Consider the following 18568-nt stretch of genomic DNA (forward strand, 5'->3'; position numbering starts at 1 on the left):
AGTCACACACAATGTCGTTACAAAGTTCACACACACACACACACACACACACACACACGCACACGCACACGCACGCACACACGCACACACACACACACACACACACACACACAGCGCACGTGTTTAACTTTGCACTATTTACAAATGTGACAGGATACTCGTTAATATCCACTGCTGTATTGATATCTGTTTTGTTACTGTACAAAATAAACCACAAACCAGGACTGAAGCATCTTCTTTTATAATTGTACAGACGTGCGGCTGTGGTGATGAAGACGGTAAAATGGCTGTAATTCATTCCACACATGCACTGTTTTAAAAACACGTTAAACTTGTGAAACTCATTCTTGATCACATTTGATGATGACTGATGATCACAGAGCGCTGAACAGATCCTTTAATCCCAGTTGCTTTGTGCACGTCCTGTCTTGTGTATATGTTAATACGCAGCTGTCAATCAACTCGGTGGGCGGGGAAACCGCACTCCTATGCCACGTTGCGGTCAGCCTCAAAACGAGAGGGAATTTGGATCCTATTTTAACATCAGGAAATTTCCAAAAAGAGACTTACTGTGTTTCTATCACCCCAACATGACTGTGGACACACTATACTACACACAGTTCTGTCCAAACAGCGCACAGAAGATGGTTTTCATCACAGGTGCCCTTTAATGGGCTCTCCTAACCCCACCCCTAAACCTCACAGTGAGAGATGCTCTGAGAGATGCATTCTCAGCTTGCATCATAAAAGCTACATCCAGATACTATCGGAATAAATCAGACAGAATGAGGTATTTAGAAAAATGCAGATGCAGTTTCCTGTGTGGCTTCCCTGATAGCAAAAGACTCCAGGGCGGATCCGCCCTCTAGTCGCCAGCTCCGCTATGCTGTCAGAATCAGTTTGGCTATTCGCAAACAATATGCCCCGCCTCCGGACGGCGGACTGTCAGTTCGTGGGCTCGCAACAGACCCTGGGCGGATGCGCTGATCTAACGCGCCCATTTCAACGGTCGCGGTCACAGAGTGTAGTCGCCAGAATGAAGCAGCAGGAGCCCGCAGATCGGAAAACGGTAAATATGTTTTATCTGTGCACTCATGTAATCATTATTGCTTTGTTTGATATTTTTTTTATCCTGAAATGATTCATATTTCAAAATTACGCCAAGATAAGCTAAAGTTAGCTGTTCATTTGTATTTAGCATATCGCTACATTTGAGTAACATTAAAAATAGCTTTAGTAAATAACTTTGAGTAACGTTAAAGCTATTAGGACGGGATTTATTAGTGTGGAGGAGATTGAATAACCTATTTGGTTTTTAATGCAGTAGTAAGCGCCTATTTTATCGTATTTTATCACCCCTTTCCAGCAAAATAGCGAGACAAGGCCTAACGCAGGGCTATTCAATTGGCGGCGCGCGGGCCGAATTTATAACTTACACCAAGGCTAACACGCACACACACTGGTTTAACTATAGCAGCGGGCCGTTCACATATTGCATTGAGGTAAAGTTGGTTTTATATTCCACATTCTTTCAATGACAACTTTTGACGAGCTCACTTTATTGTTTACTATAGTACTTTGAATGTTCGGTCTGAAATCACATGTAAAGATGACTTTAAAACAACATTAGCACTGTTTATTTGACTGAACAATGTTGTATCCTGATTTTTATTGGCTGCTAATATTGTTTCACCATTTAGAATTTGCAAAGAATTCTTTAATAAGATTATTAAGGAGAAAGTCAAAATGTGCGAATATACAACCAACTTTACCTCAATACGTCTTTTCCGCGCGCAAGTTTATTTCCTATGTACGAATATATGCCAATATACAGGCGCACCCAGTAGAACACGTGTCACACCATTGCTGTGAGAGTTGTGCGTGGCTTTCAGTGCAATATAAACAAAAGGTACAGACGGATAATTACAAATTATTAAAATTATTATGTATGTATGAAGCAGATGATAACCGTTCATTTAAATACCTACCAAATATAAAGTTTACATATACATTAGACGTGATAACAGTGAAACCATGATTATTCTTCAGACTATATATAATATCTATTATAGTTGCCTCCCTAATTGTTACGCAGTTTAAAACATAACATAAGAATGTGTCTGAATGTAAAATAATCCCACTTATACACTGCTTTTGTTGTGCTTTAAAATAAAATATTTGAATATGTTTGTAAAAAAAAGCATATTGTACAATGCACTGATATTATTTAGTTTTAAAATACAGCATATTAACATTTTAATGTAGAAAAAGCTAACGTGGGTGTCTTAAGGAGCTGAAATACAGCATATGAGCTCTTATGCTGTTGTTTCATCATTCATATTGCAAGTCATATCTCTCCGGCCCCTAGTTGGGATGCTTTTCATGAACTGGCCCCCGTGACAAACTAATTGAATAGCCCTGGCCTAACGTTTAGGCCTGAAGTTACTTTTTGCACCCACCTCCATTTAGTTTGAGACTAGTTTTGTCTATATTTTGACAAATATATTCTATTAGATAATTATTTCAAATGATAATTTTGTGTTTCTCTCTCTTTCTCTGTATGTGTGCAGCTTACAGTTCATCCAAGTCCCTTGGAGGCCATTTCACCTTTTTCAACCATTTGGGTAATGTAAGATTAAAACAGTTTTGAAAGCCAGCTATTTTGTTAAATAATGGCAATGGTATATACTACAACTTTTAACATGTAATAAATGTGCAATTGAAAAAGATTCATTCCAATACGTTAGTTTAGAAAACACACTTTTATCACAATTCTTTGGATATTGTACAGGAAACTAGTTTGAGTTTATTTCGGTTTATGCCTACATTTTTACATGCTTCTCCCCATGTTATGTTTTACATAATTCTTTCTTATACTAAATCATAACAAGATGCTGTGTGTGTTCTGTTGCAGTTTATTTTAGTTTAAGCCTATATTTTTTACATGTATGCTGCTCCTCCCTATGTTGCATTTCAGATCATTATTTCATATCATAATAAAGTCATATTGAGATACTCTGTGTGTGTGCGTGTGTGTGTGTGTGTGTGTGTGTGTTTTCTGTTGCAGCTTACAGTTCGTTCAAGTGCTGCCAGTCTCTTGGGGGCCATTTCACCTTTATCAACCATTTGAGTAATGTAAGTTTTGAAAGCCAGCTATTTTGTTAAATAATGGCAATGGTATATACTACAACTTTTAACATGTAATAAATGTGCAATTAAAAAAGATTCATTCCAATATTTTGAGTTTAGAAAACCCACTTTTATCACAATTCTTTGGTTCTGGTATAGGATACTAGTTTGAGTTTATTTTGGTTTATGCCTACATTTTTACATGCTTCTTAGGCCTGTCACAATAATCAATACTTGATTTATCGCACAACACATGATCTCAATAATCTTTGATGATGCAATATATATTGCCCATACATAAAAACAATTCTAACAACATTTTAGCTGATTGTGCAACATCTCTATCTTTACTCGAGGTGTCAGTATGGTTAAAAAGTATATTTTTATGCGGGTGTCTGACAGCTGAAAATAGATCTGCTTGCAGATATCGCAGCCTCTGTTACTTTTTACCTTGCACTTCTTTAACATTTATTATTTATTTGTTTACGATATATGTTTTCACATTCTGGTTCCAATGAATCATTATTAAACTGTTAAAATGACTAATTAAATCAAACATTCTAAAGAATAAAATATTAATTGTTTTTTGAAAGAGTGTACTTGCATTATGCATACATATATGTATGTATGTGCGTGCGTGCGTGTGTGTGTGTATTTATGTGTGTGTATGTACATGTATTGTTATTGTCATATAAGTGGCTTAAAATAATCTTCAATTGACAATAAAATAAGCATTGCAATATATTTTGGTGCAATACATCGTACAACAAAAAATAGATATCGTGACAGGCCTAATGCTTTTCCCCATGTTATGTTTTACATCATTATTTTTTATACTAAATCATAGGAAGATGCTGTGTGTGTTCTGTTGCAGCTTATTTCGGTTTAAGCCTAAATTTTTACATATATGCTTCTCCTCCTTATGTAATGTTTCAAATCATTATTATTTTATATCATACAAAATCATATTAAGATACGGTGTGCATGTGTGTTTTCTGTTGCAGCTTACAGTTAATTCAGGTGTTGCCAGTCTGTTGGACCATTTCATAATTGTTGTTGGAGTCATCTTACTATTTCAACTGCTAGAGTAAAGTAAGTTTTAAAAGTTTTAAGTCTAAAGAGGCAAGTTTTGGTTCTTTTCCATAACTTACTGGTTGTAATCTGTTTTGTGTTCCTGTAAAATTTCTTTTAGATGAAATGAATAGGAAAACTGCTCTTGTCTCTAGCTCTGCCTTAAGTAGGAGAACACATATAGATGTAGTTAAACGACTTGAACAAATTAGGGATGGCTGCACAAATTTTACTGACTTTCAGATGAAATTAAGGCCCTTAAAAAGTATTTAAAAGTCTTAATCACATTTTTACGAGGTCTAAAATTTTGTTTAAACGTTGTCCAAAGTGTTTGACTCCAAAAGGCATAAATATACAGTTGAAGTCAGAATTATTCGCCCCCTTAGAATTTTTTTTTCTTGTTTAAATATTTTCCAAATGATGTTTAGCAGAGCAAAGACATTTTCACAGTATGTCTGTTAATATTTGTTCTTCTGGATAAAGTCTTGTTTGTTTTATTTCAGCTAGAATAAAAGCAGTTTTTACTTTTTTAAGACCAATTTAGGGTCAAAATTATTAGCCCCTTTAAGCCATTTTTTCCCCCATCAGTCTACAGAACAAACCATCGTTATACAATAACTTGCCTAATTACCCTAACCTGCCTACCCAATTAACCTAGTTAAGCTTTTAAATGTCACTTTAAGCCGAATACTAGTGTCTTGAAGAATATCTAGTCAAATATTATTTACTGTCATCATGACAAAGAGAACATAAATCAGTTATTAGAAATTAGTTATTAAAACTATTATATTTAGATGTGTTAAAAAAAATCTGCTTTCCGTTAAACAGAAATTGGCGGAAAAAAATTTGTATTTTTGAGACTGTTCTGGCAAAAGCAGGCAACTCGTACCTTTCAGCCAATCAGGTGAGAGCTGTTTTCAATGTCACAGACTCTGCGCTGCTTTTGCGCAGACTGTTCCTCTCCAGCATGGTGAATGGAGAAAGAGATGCACAGGCTTCAAGCCAGAACTAATAAATTCCCTGACTTTTACTGACTAAAAATTTAAATTACATTAAATCTAAAGAACGTAAACAGGCTGTTGTTGTGATTTAGTTGCCTAATATGTAAAATATACCCTATCATTCGGTAAAAATATATATAAATATAATACTTTTAAAATGATTGTTATGATTTTTTTTTTCTTTATTACGCTAGAAACTAAAGAATTGACAATGAAAACATGACAACATAAACTAAGTGTTTATTTGTTTATCACAGGCTGTAGTAAACTTATTTCTCTCCTGAAGTGAAAATCAGGCTAAAACCCCTGTAGTCGGAGCTGTAGGCTTTATTTGATTGACTGAGGCAGCGACTCTGAACACCAAACTAAAATGCTGTCCAGCTGATTATTCTGATTTGCTGGTGGTCAAGGACATTATAGCCTAGGTAATAAAATAAATGAGTAGGCTATTGTGAAAGCAGTATGATATGTTGACCTTTTTTTAGAATTAAATGCAATGTTTTATTGCCTCTGGCCATTCCCCTTTGCTGAGCAGGGTGTGTCCGTGTGACAAATGTGTGTAACCAGACGCCCTTGTGATCTCACTAGCCCAGATGTATTTTTTTGTAGTCCCTAAACTTCATTCACTGTATGCCTTGCTAAGCTAAAAAAACATTTACACATGTACAATACACATCAACTAAAGTTTACAATATCATATCATAGTGGACCACCCCTTTAAAGAATATCTGCTTGTGTGTTACAGGTGCTGTGAGAAAGAACTATGTCTCCCATGCCGCACTGATGATTCATCTATTCATTCATTTTCTTTTCGGCTTAGTCTCTTTATTAATCCGGGGTCGCCACAGCGGAATGAACCACCAACTTATCCAGCATATGTTTTACACAGCGGATGCCCCTCCAGCTACAACCCATCTCTGGGAAACATCCATACACACTCATAAACTACGGACAATTTAGCCTACCCAATTCACCTGTAATGCATGTGTTTGGACTGTGGGGGAAACCAGAGCACCCGGAGCAAACCCACACAAACATGTGGAAAACATGTACCCTCCACACAGAAATGCCAACTGACCCAGCCGGGGCTCGAACCAGCGACCTTCTTGCTGTGAGACGACAGCACTACCTACTGCGTCGCCGCCACTAATGATGTCATTGTTTAACATGTGATACAATGGTTCAACCTGGCAGCAGACAGGGGAAGCTCAAGGAGTTGCCCCACTGTCAGCACCTTGACTCAACAGTGAACTCTTTGAAATGGTCATTTAAAATAGTAACATTCTGTTCAGCAAAGTCTATAATTAATTCTGTTTTTAATCTCCTTTTACTCTTTCATGTAGTAAAATGATTTTATGAAGTAAAACAGTTAACGGTACAATTTTTTCATTGTGTTTTATTTGTTCTGTTCAGTGTATACATAGTACAACTTTGATAGTAGGTCATTACTGACATATTTACCCTATTTAACTAACTATTTTTATAGTTTTTTGTGATTGGCTAAAAGGATTCATTTAGATTTAGACGTTTTGAGTGATTAAGACAGACATTTTAAATATGCAAGCTTTTATTGTCTAATGTTCTATAGATTTTAGAAATTTCTTTAGGTAGTTTTGCCCAGATTAGTTTTGAATTAGGTATCAAGGTATCAGCACCAAATTATCTACTAATGAACGGGTCTGGATCAGATCCGGATAAGCTACTTCATCAATGAGTCCGGGTCCAGATCGGATCCGGGCCGGATGAGCTAGTCTATCAGCGGGTCTGGATCGGATCCGAGCCGGATGAGCTAGTGTATCAGCGGGTCCGGATCGGATCCGAGCCGGATGAGCTACTCTATCAGCGGGTCCGGGGCGGATGAACAGCTTTATTAGCGGATACGGGTAAGGTCTGAAACGGGTTCGGATCGGATCCGGAATTCTTATCCGTTCCGGATCCGTTGCGGTGTGCAAGTGGACTCCATTACGGACCCGTTTTGCGTATCCGTCGCGGATCATGTCATACCTCCGCCGCGGATCCGTTACGGAATCATTTTGCTATCTGGGTTGGGTTATACTATTATTTCAGAAAAGTATTATTAGCAGATTATAAATAGGGAAATCATATTATCAGCCAATGACTATAGAGTACAGCTGTTTACAGTGGATTATATAGTGCTGATGTTGTTTTAAAGTCTTCTTACATGCCATTTCAGAGCTAATATTGAAAGTATAGTGTGTTAAACAATATAGAGAGCGTGTCTCAAGCTGTTACTGATCACAAATGAACGAATGTGTGAATATTAAAGCAACTTTACCTCAATGGTTTAGCGGTGTGTTTGAATATGCAGTACTGTACACATGAATAAGAGCTCTCTGTGTGTGTGTGCGTGCGTGTGTGTGTGTGTGTGTGTGTGTGTGTGTGTGTGTGTGTGCGTGCGTGCGTGCGTGTGTGTGTGTGTGTTCACTGACCATCTCTGAGCCTCGAGAATGAGGATTTTCGTGCATCTGACCGGTATAAACCTCCATATGATGATCAACGGCAGCGCATTCACTCGGACATCTTCATCATCATCATCGCCATCTTCTTCATCTCCAGCTGTCATTCATTCATCAGCGGTTGTGAATCTGATCACAGAACATGAGGATCTCTTTCAGAAACGGTGTGTCATAAGCCAGTCTCTCCGCTAACGGCTTCTTTATACGCGGTTTCTTTGCCCGTTTGTTTACACTGAACTCCCGGTTTCCAAGGACGCGCGTCTCACCGGAAGTAGCGACTCTACAAACTTCACTTCAGACAGAATACCTCCATGATTCCCTCAGCCGAAAAACAGCACGACGAAACTGGGTTTCTGTTAGAAACACTTTATCTGAAGCCGAAGAAATTAGTTTTTTTACAACAAATTTCAAGCCGTAGTGACAAACTGACGCCACAAGAGCGCGCCAAAACATAGCGCGTGCACGAGGCACGAGCTGCGCGCGAACGAGCCTGTGACAGCACTTGTTCAGTTGCAAATAAATATATTATTTACACTACTGTTTAAAGGTGTGAAATAATTACAATTATATTAATGTTTCTCGATCATGAAATCCTCTTATTAACTACATATTATATATTGACAAAGGATCACGTGACACTTGGGTACGTTTTGTATTGATATGGGCATACAGAGCAATACATAAATCAGTGTAAAAGGAAATTAACAATAAAAATGCACATGTTAATTACATTTATTAAGTATTTTCTTCAACAGACTGGAGTAATGATACTGAAAATTCAGTTCAATTGTAATAACGTTTGACAATTTAGTTTTTTAAGCGTATTTTGATTTATAGCATTTGTTATCTTAAAAATAATACAGTCATACATCCACAGACGTGAATGATTTATTTAACTTTTAGCCATTTTACAAAAACAATAGAATCATTAAAAGTATATAAAAAATAACGCTTAATTCCTTATTTATTCATTCATTAGTTATTCACAGGCACAAATTGAGCAAACATATGCAGCTGAATTCTATTATTCTCGGTACTGTGCTTATAATCTATTATTTATCATTTTAAAATCGGAATTTTAGCTTTATTTAAAATCTATAATCTGTCAAACAAGAAAGCTGTTAAACATATTAATGTCTGCAAGCATTTACAATGCAAGGTCTTTATATGATTGCCTATTTCGTTGTCTTCATCCTCTGACCTTTGTAAAATGTTGTTAAGTTTCAATTGTCCAATAAAAGCTAAAACCTAAATACATTTTATTTCTCCATAGATATTGAACGCATTATTCAGTAGGCGTGGCTACAAGCGCAACGTACAGTAGCGCCGTTTGAGTGGGCGGAGCTTGTTGCACGCTGCGTACGTGTACGTCATGAGGCTCTTATATGAGGTGGGCGGGGCGCTGAGCTCGACGTGTTTATTTCGTCGAGATGAAAACAAGAGAAACATTAACATGGAGGCAGATTTCTGTTCATTAACAGACACAGAGGAGCTGCAGAGCTTCATAACACACAGCGAGAGGCAAGAACACACACACACACACACACACACACATCATCAGATCGCGAACTACTGTACTTTATTATGCTGTAATGCTGAATATCTGGAGCAGAACTATTACACGACACACCAGCTTTTATTTATTTATTCACTACAGGGAGTTTTTACTTAATCAGACAGATTTTTGATATCGAAATAGCATTTCAAACTATCAAAATTAGCCCATTATTGACTGTAAGAGTTGTGTTGTGAAGTATTATTTACTGTTTACTTAAAGCAAGACATTACATGTTTAACGTCCAGTTATCTCCCTAACCTTTATATATAAAGATATATATATATATACACAAAGAGAGAGAGAGATAGATAGATAGATAGATAGATAGATAGATAGATAGATAGATAGATATTTAGAAATCTAAGCTGAAAGGTTGTTCAGATATGCTGATTATTTAAGATGCACTACTCTACATATATAAAAATCTTTCTTGTTTGATTTTGTTAACATATATTAGTCACCAAAATCACAGCATTTTCTGAAAGCTGGAGAAATAATCTTTCCTCTGATGTAGAAGTTAGTTTGTTATCATAGTAAAATATGTGGCTGAGATGAAACTGTCTGAAATATTCGTTCATTCATTCATTTTCGGCTTAGCCCCTTTATTAATCTGGGGTCACCACAGTGGAATGAACCGCCAACTTATCCAGCATATGTTTTACACAGCGAATGCCCTTCCAGCTGCAACCCATCACTGGGAAACACCCACACACTCTTGCATTCACACTCATACACTACGGCCAATTCAGTTCATCAGTTCCTCTATAGCGCATGTGTTTGGACTGTGGGGGAAACCGGAGCACCCGGAGGAAACCCACACCAACACGAGGAGAACATGCAAACTCCACACAGAAACACACACTGACCCAGACTCGAACCAGCAACCTTCTTGCCGTGAGGCAATCGTGTTACCAACTGCGCCACCGCTGCCTAAAATATCTGGAATTATATGAGTTAAATGGAATTAAATGTAAATACTGATGAAAATTGCCTTTAAATGGAACAGATCATATTCTGAGCGATGCATATTACTAATGTCAGAATTAGATATGACATTTGTATATTCGCTTAAAGCTCAGAGAGTTTGCTAAACCAAAGTGTTTTTATTTTATTTTATTATTGATTTGTGTTTCTCTCTCTTAAGAACCTTTCATAGGGTTAAATAATTCTAGTTCTTTGTTTCCACACTTCTGAATTATAGAGCTTTGATAAGGAGTTACTCTTTACTTGTGCTTTCTAATTTAGTTTATTTGGTTTATTTAGTAAGCATACTGTAAATTAAAATGTCGCTAATGTTACTGGTTGAAACCTAAAGTGACGAGGGGGTCTTAAAAGGTACTTTAAAAAGTCTTAACCCTTGTGTAGTGTTCAGATTGACTCCCCTTTGATTCTGTTGGTGCTATTTTTGCCCCATTGACTTCCATTATAATCACATTTATTGATTATAAAGTCATGATAGCAGATAATCATGCATTCTTGATTGATGCTGGTTTTAAGAGGGATAATGTGTAAACACTTACTGTGTTTACTGTATTCTGACAGCTGAGGGGATAATTCTGAGTTTCTCAGACATATCAAGGTAAGTGTACAAATGTCTTACACACACACACACACACACACACACACACACTACTCTAAATAACTCCATTTAAAAGGCAGAAACTAAGCTTTTTTGCACTACAACTGATAATCAACAGTGAAAATGACACATTATCCCTCTTAATCCCAGCAGGGAAAACCAGCATCAATCAAGAATGCATGATTATCTGCTGTCAGGACTTTACAATCAATAAATGTGATTATAATGGAAGTCAATGGAGGAAAAACAGCACCAACAGAACCAAAGTGGAGTCAATCTGAACAGTGTGTTGATGAGTTTATGAAAACCTTCAAAGCAGTTTCCCAAAATATGTGTCAAAACCAGATTTATCAGCAGAAATCATCACATTTGCTGAAACACAGAGAAAGATGCCAAATTAAGACTCAAAATCAACCCAGAGTGGATGAAAATGACCCAACAGCACACAAGGGTTAATAAGGTCTGAAAAGGTGTTGAATGTCCCTGTATATACACTGTGTTGTCCTCCTGTCAGGACCAAGACTCTGTTTGAGGAGATCCGCGCCTCCATCAGCAGTAATGTGGAGGGCGAGCGCTCCTTCTGGCGGCCCGTGCTGCCCTGGGGCGGTGTGTTCAGCATCCGGGCGGGACGCAGAGCCATCGCCAGCACACCGCTGTATGTGGAGATCAGCCTGAAGAACACCTGCACCATCGACGGCTTCCTCATGCTGCTGTACGTCATCCTGCGGGACAACCACAGCTTCGCCAGAGAGGTGCACACACACACTTACACACACACACACACACCTGGTCACTCACTGGACATTAGTGGATATTTATGAATGTTTTGACTTTTGAACACCTGGAGGTGGCGCTGTTCCTGGGCAAACGCTTCGTGCAGCACTTCCTGTACCTGATGGACTCGTGCGACTACACCACGGTGAAGATGCTGTGGATATGGGACCGCATGTCCAAGCGGCAGTACCGCTCCGAGATCCACCACACGGCGCTGGAGATCGACCTGTTCGGGAACGAGCACGAGAACTTCACCAAGAACCTGGAGAACCTGATGTCCACCGTGCAGGAAAGCTGGTGCTCCAACTGGAGCTGCCCGTCCCGCTTCCAGGAGCACCTGTTAAAAACCATCTGCATCAGGTCTGCATGTGTGTGTTTGTGTGTTGTTGTTTTTTGCCTGTGTGTTTGTGTGTGCATGTTTGTTTGTGTGTGTATTTGTGTGTGTTTGTATTTGTCTGTTTGCTGTGTCTGTTTGCTGTGTCTATGCGCATCAGTCTATGTGCTGTGGTTTAGGTTTTGACAGATGATGATCAGATGTACACTATACCTGACAAAAGTCTTGTGGCCTATCTCAGTTTTAGAAACAGCAGATAATAACTGGACTACTAGTTGATCATTTGAAATTACAGGAGTTTTCCAGGATAAATAACAAAACGGGAGGGTGGCGGGAGATGGGTCTGAAATACGGGAATAACAGGAGTGTTGGCAGATATGCTCACACATACCCTCTGCACTCTGACTACTTCAATATTGTTGATAAGCAGTGGTGGGCATTTCAAGCTGTCTCACACTGAACGCTGTCGACCAATCACAACAGGCTGTCATCGGTCCAATCAGCGTAGATTAGCTTCCCGCAAAGGTGGGGTTTGTGAAGAAATGAATCACTGATCGATTCATATGGGAGTCGCTGGGATAATTAGGTAAAAATAAACGCAGATTATATTATTATTAGTATTTTGACCTTCCATGCAGATCAGCCTGTTGTTGGAAACCCCCAAAACCAAAATATGACCCTTTTTAGTGTATAATAGGGGCTCTTTAACATAAGTGTTAAACACACAGAAATCTACACTACCTGACTAAAGTCTTGTGGCCTATCCCAGTTTCATGCACAGCAAATAATATCTTGCCGTCTAGTTGATCATTTGGTATCAGAAGTGGCTTATATGAAAGGCAAAGGCCTCTAGATTAGTGGTTCCCAACCTTTTTTTGACTGAGACCCCCTTTTACCCTAGAAAATATTGTGAGCCCCCCCCCTCCACATGTAATGATATAATCGCTCATATAAGTTTGGGGGGTGGATGGGTTTCGTAGGTTGCCATTGCGGTCCATCAACCGTTTTCTCAGAGGACGACAAACTGACAAAACATTGCTGTAACTCTGACACAAGTTTTATGTATGGAGAAAAGTACAAAGCATCGCAGTGTTTGGGTCTTTCTATGTTTGTCTGAGAAAATTAGTCTTACCGCCATTCCATACAAGCTGAACCTGAAGCTCAATTCGTCACGTGACTCGCGGTGCGCTCGCGTCGCGGCCCGGGGTTCATTGGTGCGACCGTGTCACGCACCTCCATTGGAAACAACAAACTTGTGCAAACTGTAGAAATACGCGATATGACACCGTCATTTGTAATCTCCATCAGTTGACCTTCTTGCACAGCCATGGTGGATTCACCTTATTGTTGACAATTGGGCTGCAGATCCATACCTTGGCAGTTTGCGGGTCCTTCACTTGGCCTTTTTCCCTTAGCAAAGAAACTTACTAAAGACGCCTGTTTTTCTTACTCATTTTGCTGCTTGTGGGTTAAATGTTGGTGCTCAAGTGACTGAGATGTAAGCGAGAGAATACGGTCATTTTTTAACCATTGAAAACCAAGTGATCCACGGACCGGTGGTTGAGGACCACTGAGCTAGGGGACAAAACGAACCAAGGCAACATGATCCTTCTCCTAATTGTCCACTGCTAATATTTTTTAAAAATATGACGCGACCCCCCACAAAGCTCGCTGATGCCCCCTTGTGGGCCCCTGTTGGGAACTGCTGCTCTAGATGAGGCTTATTTTCCCACAATATAATCTGATCATGTCTTGATGTTGACTGATTTGATTAGGACAGTAAGGTCTGACTCTGCTCAGACTAAAGTCTGCTCACTGAACCTTCAATAATGTCCAGTATAGAATATGTGCTCATGCTGCAGTGGAAACAGAATGAATATTGTGTCTGACTCCATCATGAGCTTGGAGGACTGCATCCATACATCTCTGACATGACTCAAATCACTGATTAATAAAGTCATCTGGAATGGTGAAGAAAGCCTTCTTGCAGGACTCCCAGAGTTCATCAAGAGTCTTTGTGTTCATCTTCAACGCCTTCTCCTTCATCTTACCCCAGACATGCTCAATAATGTTCATGTTTGGTGACTGGGCTGGCCAATCCTGCAGCAGCTTGACCTTCTTTGCTTTCAGGAGCTTTGATGTGGAGGCTGAAGTATGAGAAGGAGCGCTATCCTGCTGGAGAATTGTCCCTCTCCTGTGGTTTGTAATGTAATGGGCAGCACAGATGTCTTGATACCTCAGGCTGTTGATGTTGATCATCCACTCTGCAGATCTCTCGCACACCCCCATACTGAATATAACCCCAAACCATGATTTCTCCTTCACCAAACTTGACTGATTTCTGTGAGAATCTTGACTCCATGCTGGTTCCAGTAGGTCTTCTGCAGTATTGGTGACGATTCAGCAAAGAAATCCACCTTCTGACACTTTTACACATCATCTAGAAGTCCAGTTATTATCTGTTGCTCTTATAACTGAGATCTCTCCATGTTTCCAGCTCTCCACAGTGTCAGATGTGAAATGTTGTTGTGCTGATTTTAAAAGGCCTCAGCCCTCCGTCAGTTCGTCAACACAGTGCTCAGTATTATTGTGTGTGTGTGTGTTTGTGTGTGTGTGTGTGTGTGTGTGTGTGTGTGTGTGTGTGTGCGTGTGTGTGTGTGTGTGTGTGTGTGGTCTCCTCAGGCCTCCTCATGAGTTTCCAGATAAAGGCCTGATCCAGCGGGCTCTGGACGAGTTCTTCTGCCCGCGGCTACAGCTCTGCCAGGAGCTCCAGTGAGTGCCTCCTCGTGTGTGTGTATGTGTGTGTGTGTGTGTGTGTGTGCGCGTACATGGATGCGCGTGCATGCACATGTATGTGTGCTTGTGTGTACCTGTGTGTATGTGTGCATGCACGTGTGTGTGCATTCTCCTTAAGCTAAATCTCCTGCTCTCATGTATGTGTGTGTGTGTGTGTGTGTGCGTGTCTGTGTGTGTGTTCAGATGTGAGGGTCTGCGTGAGTTCAGCACGAGGCTCTTCTGTCACGGTCCTCCACCGTTCGTGATCCTCAACATGCAGATGTGGAGCTCAGAGGAGCTGGAGCTGTCCTACCTGCCCTATCACCTGGAGCTCTCCCAGCAGAGGTACCTGCTATAGCCTCAGTCTGTGTGTGTGTGTGTGTGTGTGTGTGTGTCCTTTTAAAGGCTCAGTTCACACAGAGATGAGTATTCTGTCATTAATGACTCTCCCTCATGTTGTGTCAGTCTCCTGAGCTCCTCGTTCATCTTCAGACACAGATGAAGATATCTTAGCTGAAGTGTGAGAGCTCCTGATCCTCCACAGACAGCAAGAGTCCAGAAAACAGCAGGAACATCCTCCAAACACTCCATGTGTCCTCAGCCACAGTGCTAACCACTGAGCCACCGTGCCACAGAGAGTATTTAATGACAGAACATCAGTGTCTGCGTGAACTGCCTCTTTAACAGCAGGAGTAAACAGTGTTTCATATACAGTAGATGTGTGCGTCTCAGAATGAGATCTGAGAATGAGTGTATTATGAGGTGTGTGTGTGTGTGTGTGTGTGTGTGCAGGTACTCTCTGGAAGGCGCTACACTCTTCAGCAGGGACGATCATCATTACTCTGCAGTGTTTCAGATGGACGGCTGCTGGCTGCATTATGACGGTCTGCGCACGGATAATCTGGTGCTGCTGCGTGAACCGCCGGCGCTGCTGCTGCTCTCCTCACTCGTCTACACCAGAAACACACACAAATAACACACACTTCACACACTCTTTTAGACTTTTACAACACTGTTTTCTGCTTGGAATCCAAGAATCTGTGCGTGGACTATAATAGTTCTGAGTGAATATCAGGATCAGTGTGTGTGTGTGTGTGTGTGTGTGTGTGTGTGTGAACAGGCAGAAGTGCTTTCATGAAATCAGCACACATCCATCACTCGTCTTAAAGAGACAGATCACCCACAAATCAACATTTACTCATACTCTGAAAGATATCAGTACCACTTAAAGGAGTGTTCATAAGACTGTCATGAAACCTTTATAATCAGGATATGGCACGTCATGAATAGGAATGGGATTTTGTGCATGCTTATGACAACTGTTATTAAGTGTCGTACCTTCAGTTATGCCATTTTAAATGCAAAGATGACGTTGGTTGTTATGACGACATAAACAAATACATCACAACCTGTTTTTGTCATTGTCATGACAACGTGACGTTACCAAGACAACAAAACATTGTCATAGATCTGTCATAAACATGATTGTCATGAAGCCATTATAAATATGTCATGAATTTTATAACGGCATCGTTAATATTAGTTTTGTTCTCAACTACAGTGGTTCAAGCTGAATTAGTCATTGAATATTAACAACATCATTATAAATGATCTGACAGAGTAACTACACCTTTAAGACAGATTTATGAGGAGTTTTGCTGTCCTGGTAATGTCAAGTTGTCATGACAACAACAAAAACCGGTTGTCATGTATGCATTTATGTCAAGTTGTCATGACAACAACAAAAACCGGTTGTGATGTATGTGTTTATGTCAAGTTGTCATGACAACAACAAAAACCGGTTGTGATGTATGCGTTTATGCCAAGTTGTCATGACAACAACAAAAACCGGTTGTCATGTATGCATTTATGTCAAGTTGTCATGACAACAACAAAAACCGGTTGTGATGTATGCGTTTATGTCAAGTTGTCATGACAACAACAAAAACCGGTTGGTATGTATCCGTTTATGTCAAGTTGTCATGACAACAACAAAAACCGGTTGTCATGTATGCGTTTATGTCGTTGTCATGACAACAACAAAAACCGGTGATGATGTATGCGTTTGTCAAGTTGTCATGACAACAACAAAAAATGGTTGTCATGTATGCATTTATGTTAAGTTGTCATGACAACAACAAAAACCGGTTGTCATGTATGCGTTTATGCCAAGTTGTCATGACAACAACAAAAACCGGTTGTCATGTATGCATTTATGTTAAGTTGTCATGACAACAACAAAAACCGGTTGTCATGTATGCGTTTATGTCAAGTTGTCATGACAACAACAAAAACCGGTTGTGATGTATGCGTTTATGTCAAGTTGTCATGACAACAACAAAAACCGGTTGTGATGTATGCGTTTATGTCAAGTTGTCATGACAACAACAAAAACCTAGTTGTGATGTATGCGTTTATGTCAAGTTGTCATGACAACAACAAAAACCGGTTGTCATGTATGCATTTATGTTAAGTTGTCATGACAACAACAAAAACCGGTTGTCATGTATGCGTTTATGTCAAGTTGTCATGACAACAACAAAAACCGGTTGTGATGTATGCGTTTATGTCAAGTTGTCATGACAACAACAAAAACCTAGTTGTGATGTATGCGCTTGTCAAGTTGTCATGACAACAACAAAAACCGGTTGTGATGTATCCGTTTATGTCAAGTTGTCATGACAACAACAAAAACCTAGTTGTGATGTATGCGTTTATGTCAAGTTAAAATGGCATAACTAAGCGAATGACACTTAATAACAGTTGTCATAAGCATGCACAAATACTCACATCGTGTCCTATCATGATTATAAAGGTTTCATGACAGTCTCACAAAGGGCGACATTTTAAAAGAATGCTGAAAACCGGTAACCATTGACTTTTATAGAAACAAAAAAGCAAATACTATGGAATATGGAAGTCAATGGTTACCGGTTTCCATCATTCTTCAAGATATCTTCTTTTGTGTTCAACAGCAGGAAGCCCCTCAAATAGGACAGATGAGTAAAGGTTTAATGTGAACTGTCCCTTTAAGTGAGGATCATGTTTCATTTCTATGTTGAGCAGATCTCCTGCTGTACATTTATACCAGATTTGACACTTATGACTGCTTTTGTGCTCCTGGCTCCACATTTCGTCACAGTTCACACAGAAATTAACATTTACTCAGTGTTTACTCACAATCCACTGCTTCCAAACCTGTTTACGTTTCTTTTTTGTCCTTTAAACACTAAAGGAGATATTTTGAAGAATGTTGGAATCCTGTAACCACTGTCTCCCATAGTAGGATAACACAAAGACTGGGTGAATCAGTAGTTTAAGTTACTTTATTTCTACCAAATGTAGAAATGTTTTGTCATTCGTATCATAATGTAACAAACATAAACACACAAAAATCCATCAGCACCATAAAGAGATTAATACATGAAACAATAGCATCCGTCAGGTTAAATAAAGGTGTTAAATAACCAACAATCTACCTCTTCTGTAAATAAATGAACACTTCAACATTTATAATAATAGTCTGAAAGTTATATGAACGATCTTCTTTATTAACAGAGGAAAGAAACTCAAACAGGTCTGTAAATAATGATAAATAATCAACTTTTTGCAGATAAAGTGCTGATCAGAGATGTTTTGCTGACTCTGGCCTTATGACTGTAAGTGATCTGAGTTTTTAATCTGCATTATTGTTGTTTAATTCAGTTCTTCATCTGTGTTAGAGAGCCTGAAGATCAAGTGTCAAAAGCACATTATTACAAACATGCTTCGTGGAAATCATTCCATCAGTGTACATGAAGATCTTTCTAGCAGAGGAGAATCAGATGCTGTTTGTTTTCATTGCAAATAAAACTTTATATTTGTTTGTAA

At 39.2% G+C, this 18568-nt stretch overlaps 2 protein-coding genes and 1 long non-coding RNA gene across 5 annotated transcripts in view; 2 read left to right on the forward strand and 1 right to left on the reverse strand.

The window, feature by feature from the left end:
• The window catches only part of fsip1 (fibrous sheath interacting protein 1), a 41467-nt gene extending 33386 nt beyond the window's left edge, over nucleotides 1-8081 (reverse strand). For all 3 annotated transcript variants that reach the window (XM_056477027.1, XM_056477029.1, XM_056477028.1), the window contains exon 1: nucleotides 7652-8081. Coding sequence is in view for 2 of the 3 variants with exons in the window: in XM_056477029.1 (XP_056333004.1) it covers nucleotides 7652-7708 (57 nt within the window). In the remaining variant the exon portion in view is untranslated. The remainder of the gene's footprint in view (nucleotides 1-7651) is intronic.
• On the forward strand, nucleotides 2570-4204 carry LOC130244079 (uncharacterized). Its single transcript, XR_008839199.1, has 3 exons — nucleotides 2570-2624; nucleotides 3068-3135; nucleotides 4134-4204. It is a non-coding gene; the product is annotated as an uncharacterized LOC130244079 (long non-coding RNA).
• A 997-nt stretch (nucleotides 8082-9078) lies between the features above and the next one.
• On the forward strand, nucleotides 9079-18568 carry c17h14orf28 (chromosome 17 C14orf28 homolog). The gene is made up of 6 exons (XM_056477022.1): nucleotides 9079-9199; nucleotides 11330-11567; nucleotides 11663-11949; nucleotides 14606-14695; nucleotides 14903-15043; nucleotides 15491-18568. Exons 1-6 carry the CDS (start codon nucleotides 9132-9134, stop codon nucleotides 15672-15674), a joined length of 1008 nt encoding a protein of 335 aa, XP_056332997.1. The 5' UTR covers nucleotides 9079-9131; the 3' UTR covers nucleotides 15675-18568.

Source organism: Danio aesculapii, chromosome 17 (genome assembly GCF_903798145.1).
Source record: "Danio aesculapii chromosome 17, fDanAes4.1, whole genome shotgun sequence".
NCBI lineage: Eukaryota > Metazoa > Chordata > Actinopteri > Cypriniformes > Danionidae > Danio > Danio aesculapii.

Bases quoted from the DNA above. Each gene is read 5' to 3' on its own strand.
- c17h14orf28 (XM_056477022.1), top strand. From the start codon at position 9,132: ATGGAGGCAGATTTCTGTTCATTAACAGACACAGAGGAGCTGCAGAGC. The intron at 11,568-11,662 runs GTGCACACACAC...GAACACCTGGAG, and splicing joins ACCACAGCTTCGCCAGAGAG to GTGGCGCTGTTCCTGGGCAA. The intron at 11,950-14,605 runs GTCTGCATGTGT...TGGTCTCCTCAG, and splicing joins TTAAAAACCATCTGCATCAG to GCCTCCTCATGAGTTTCCAG.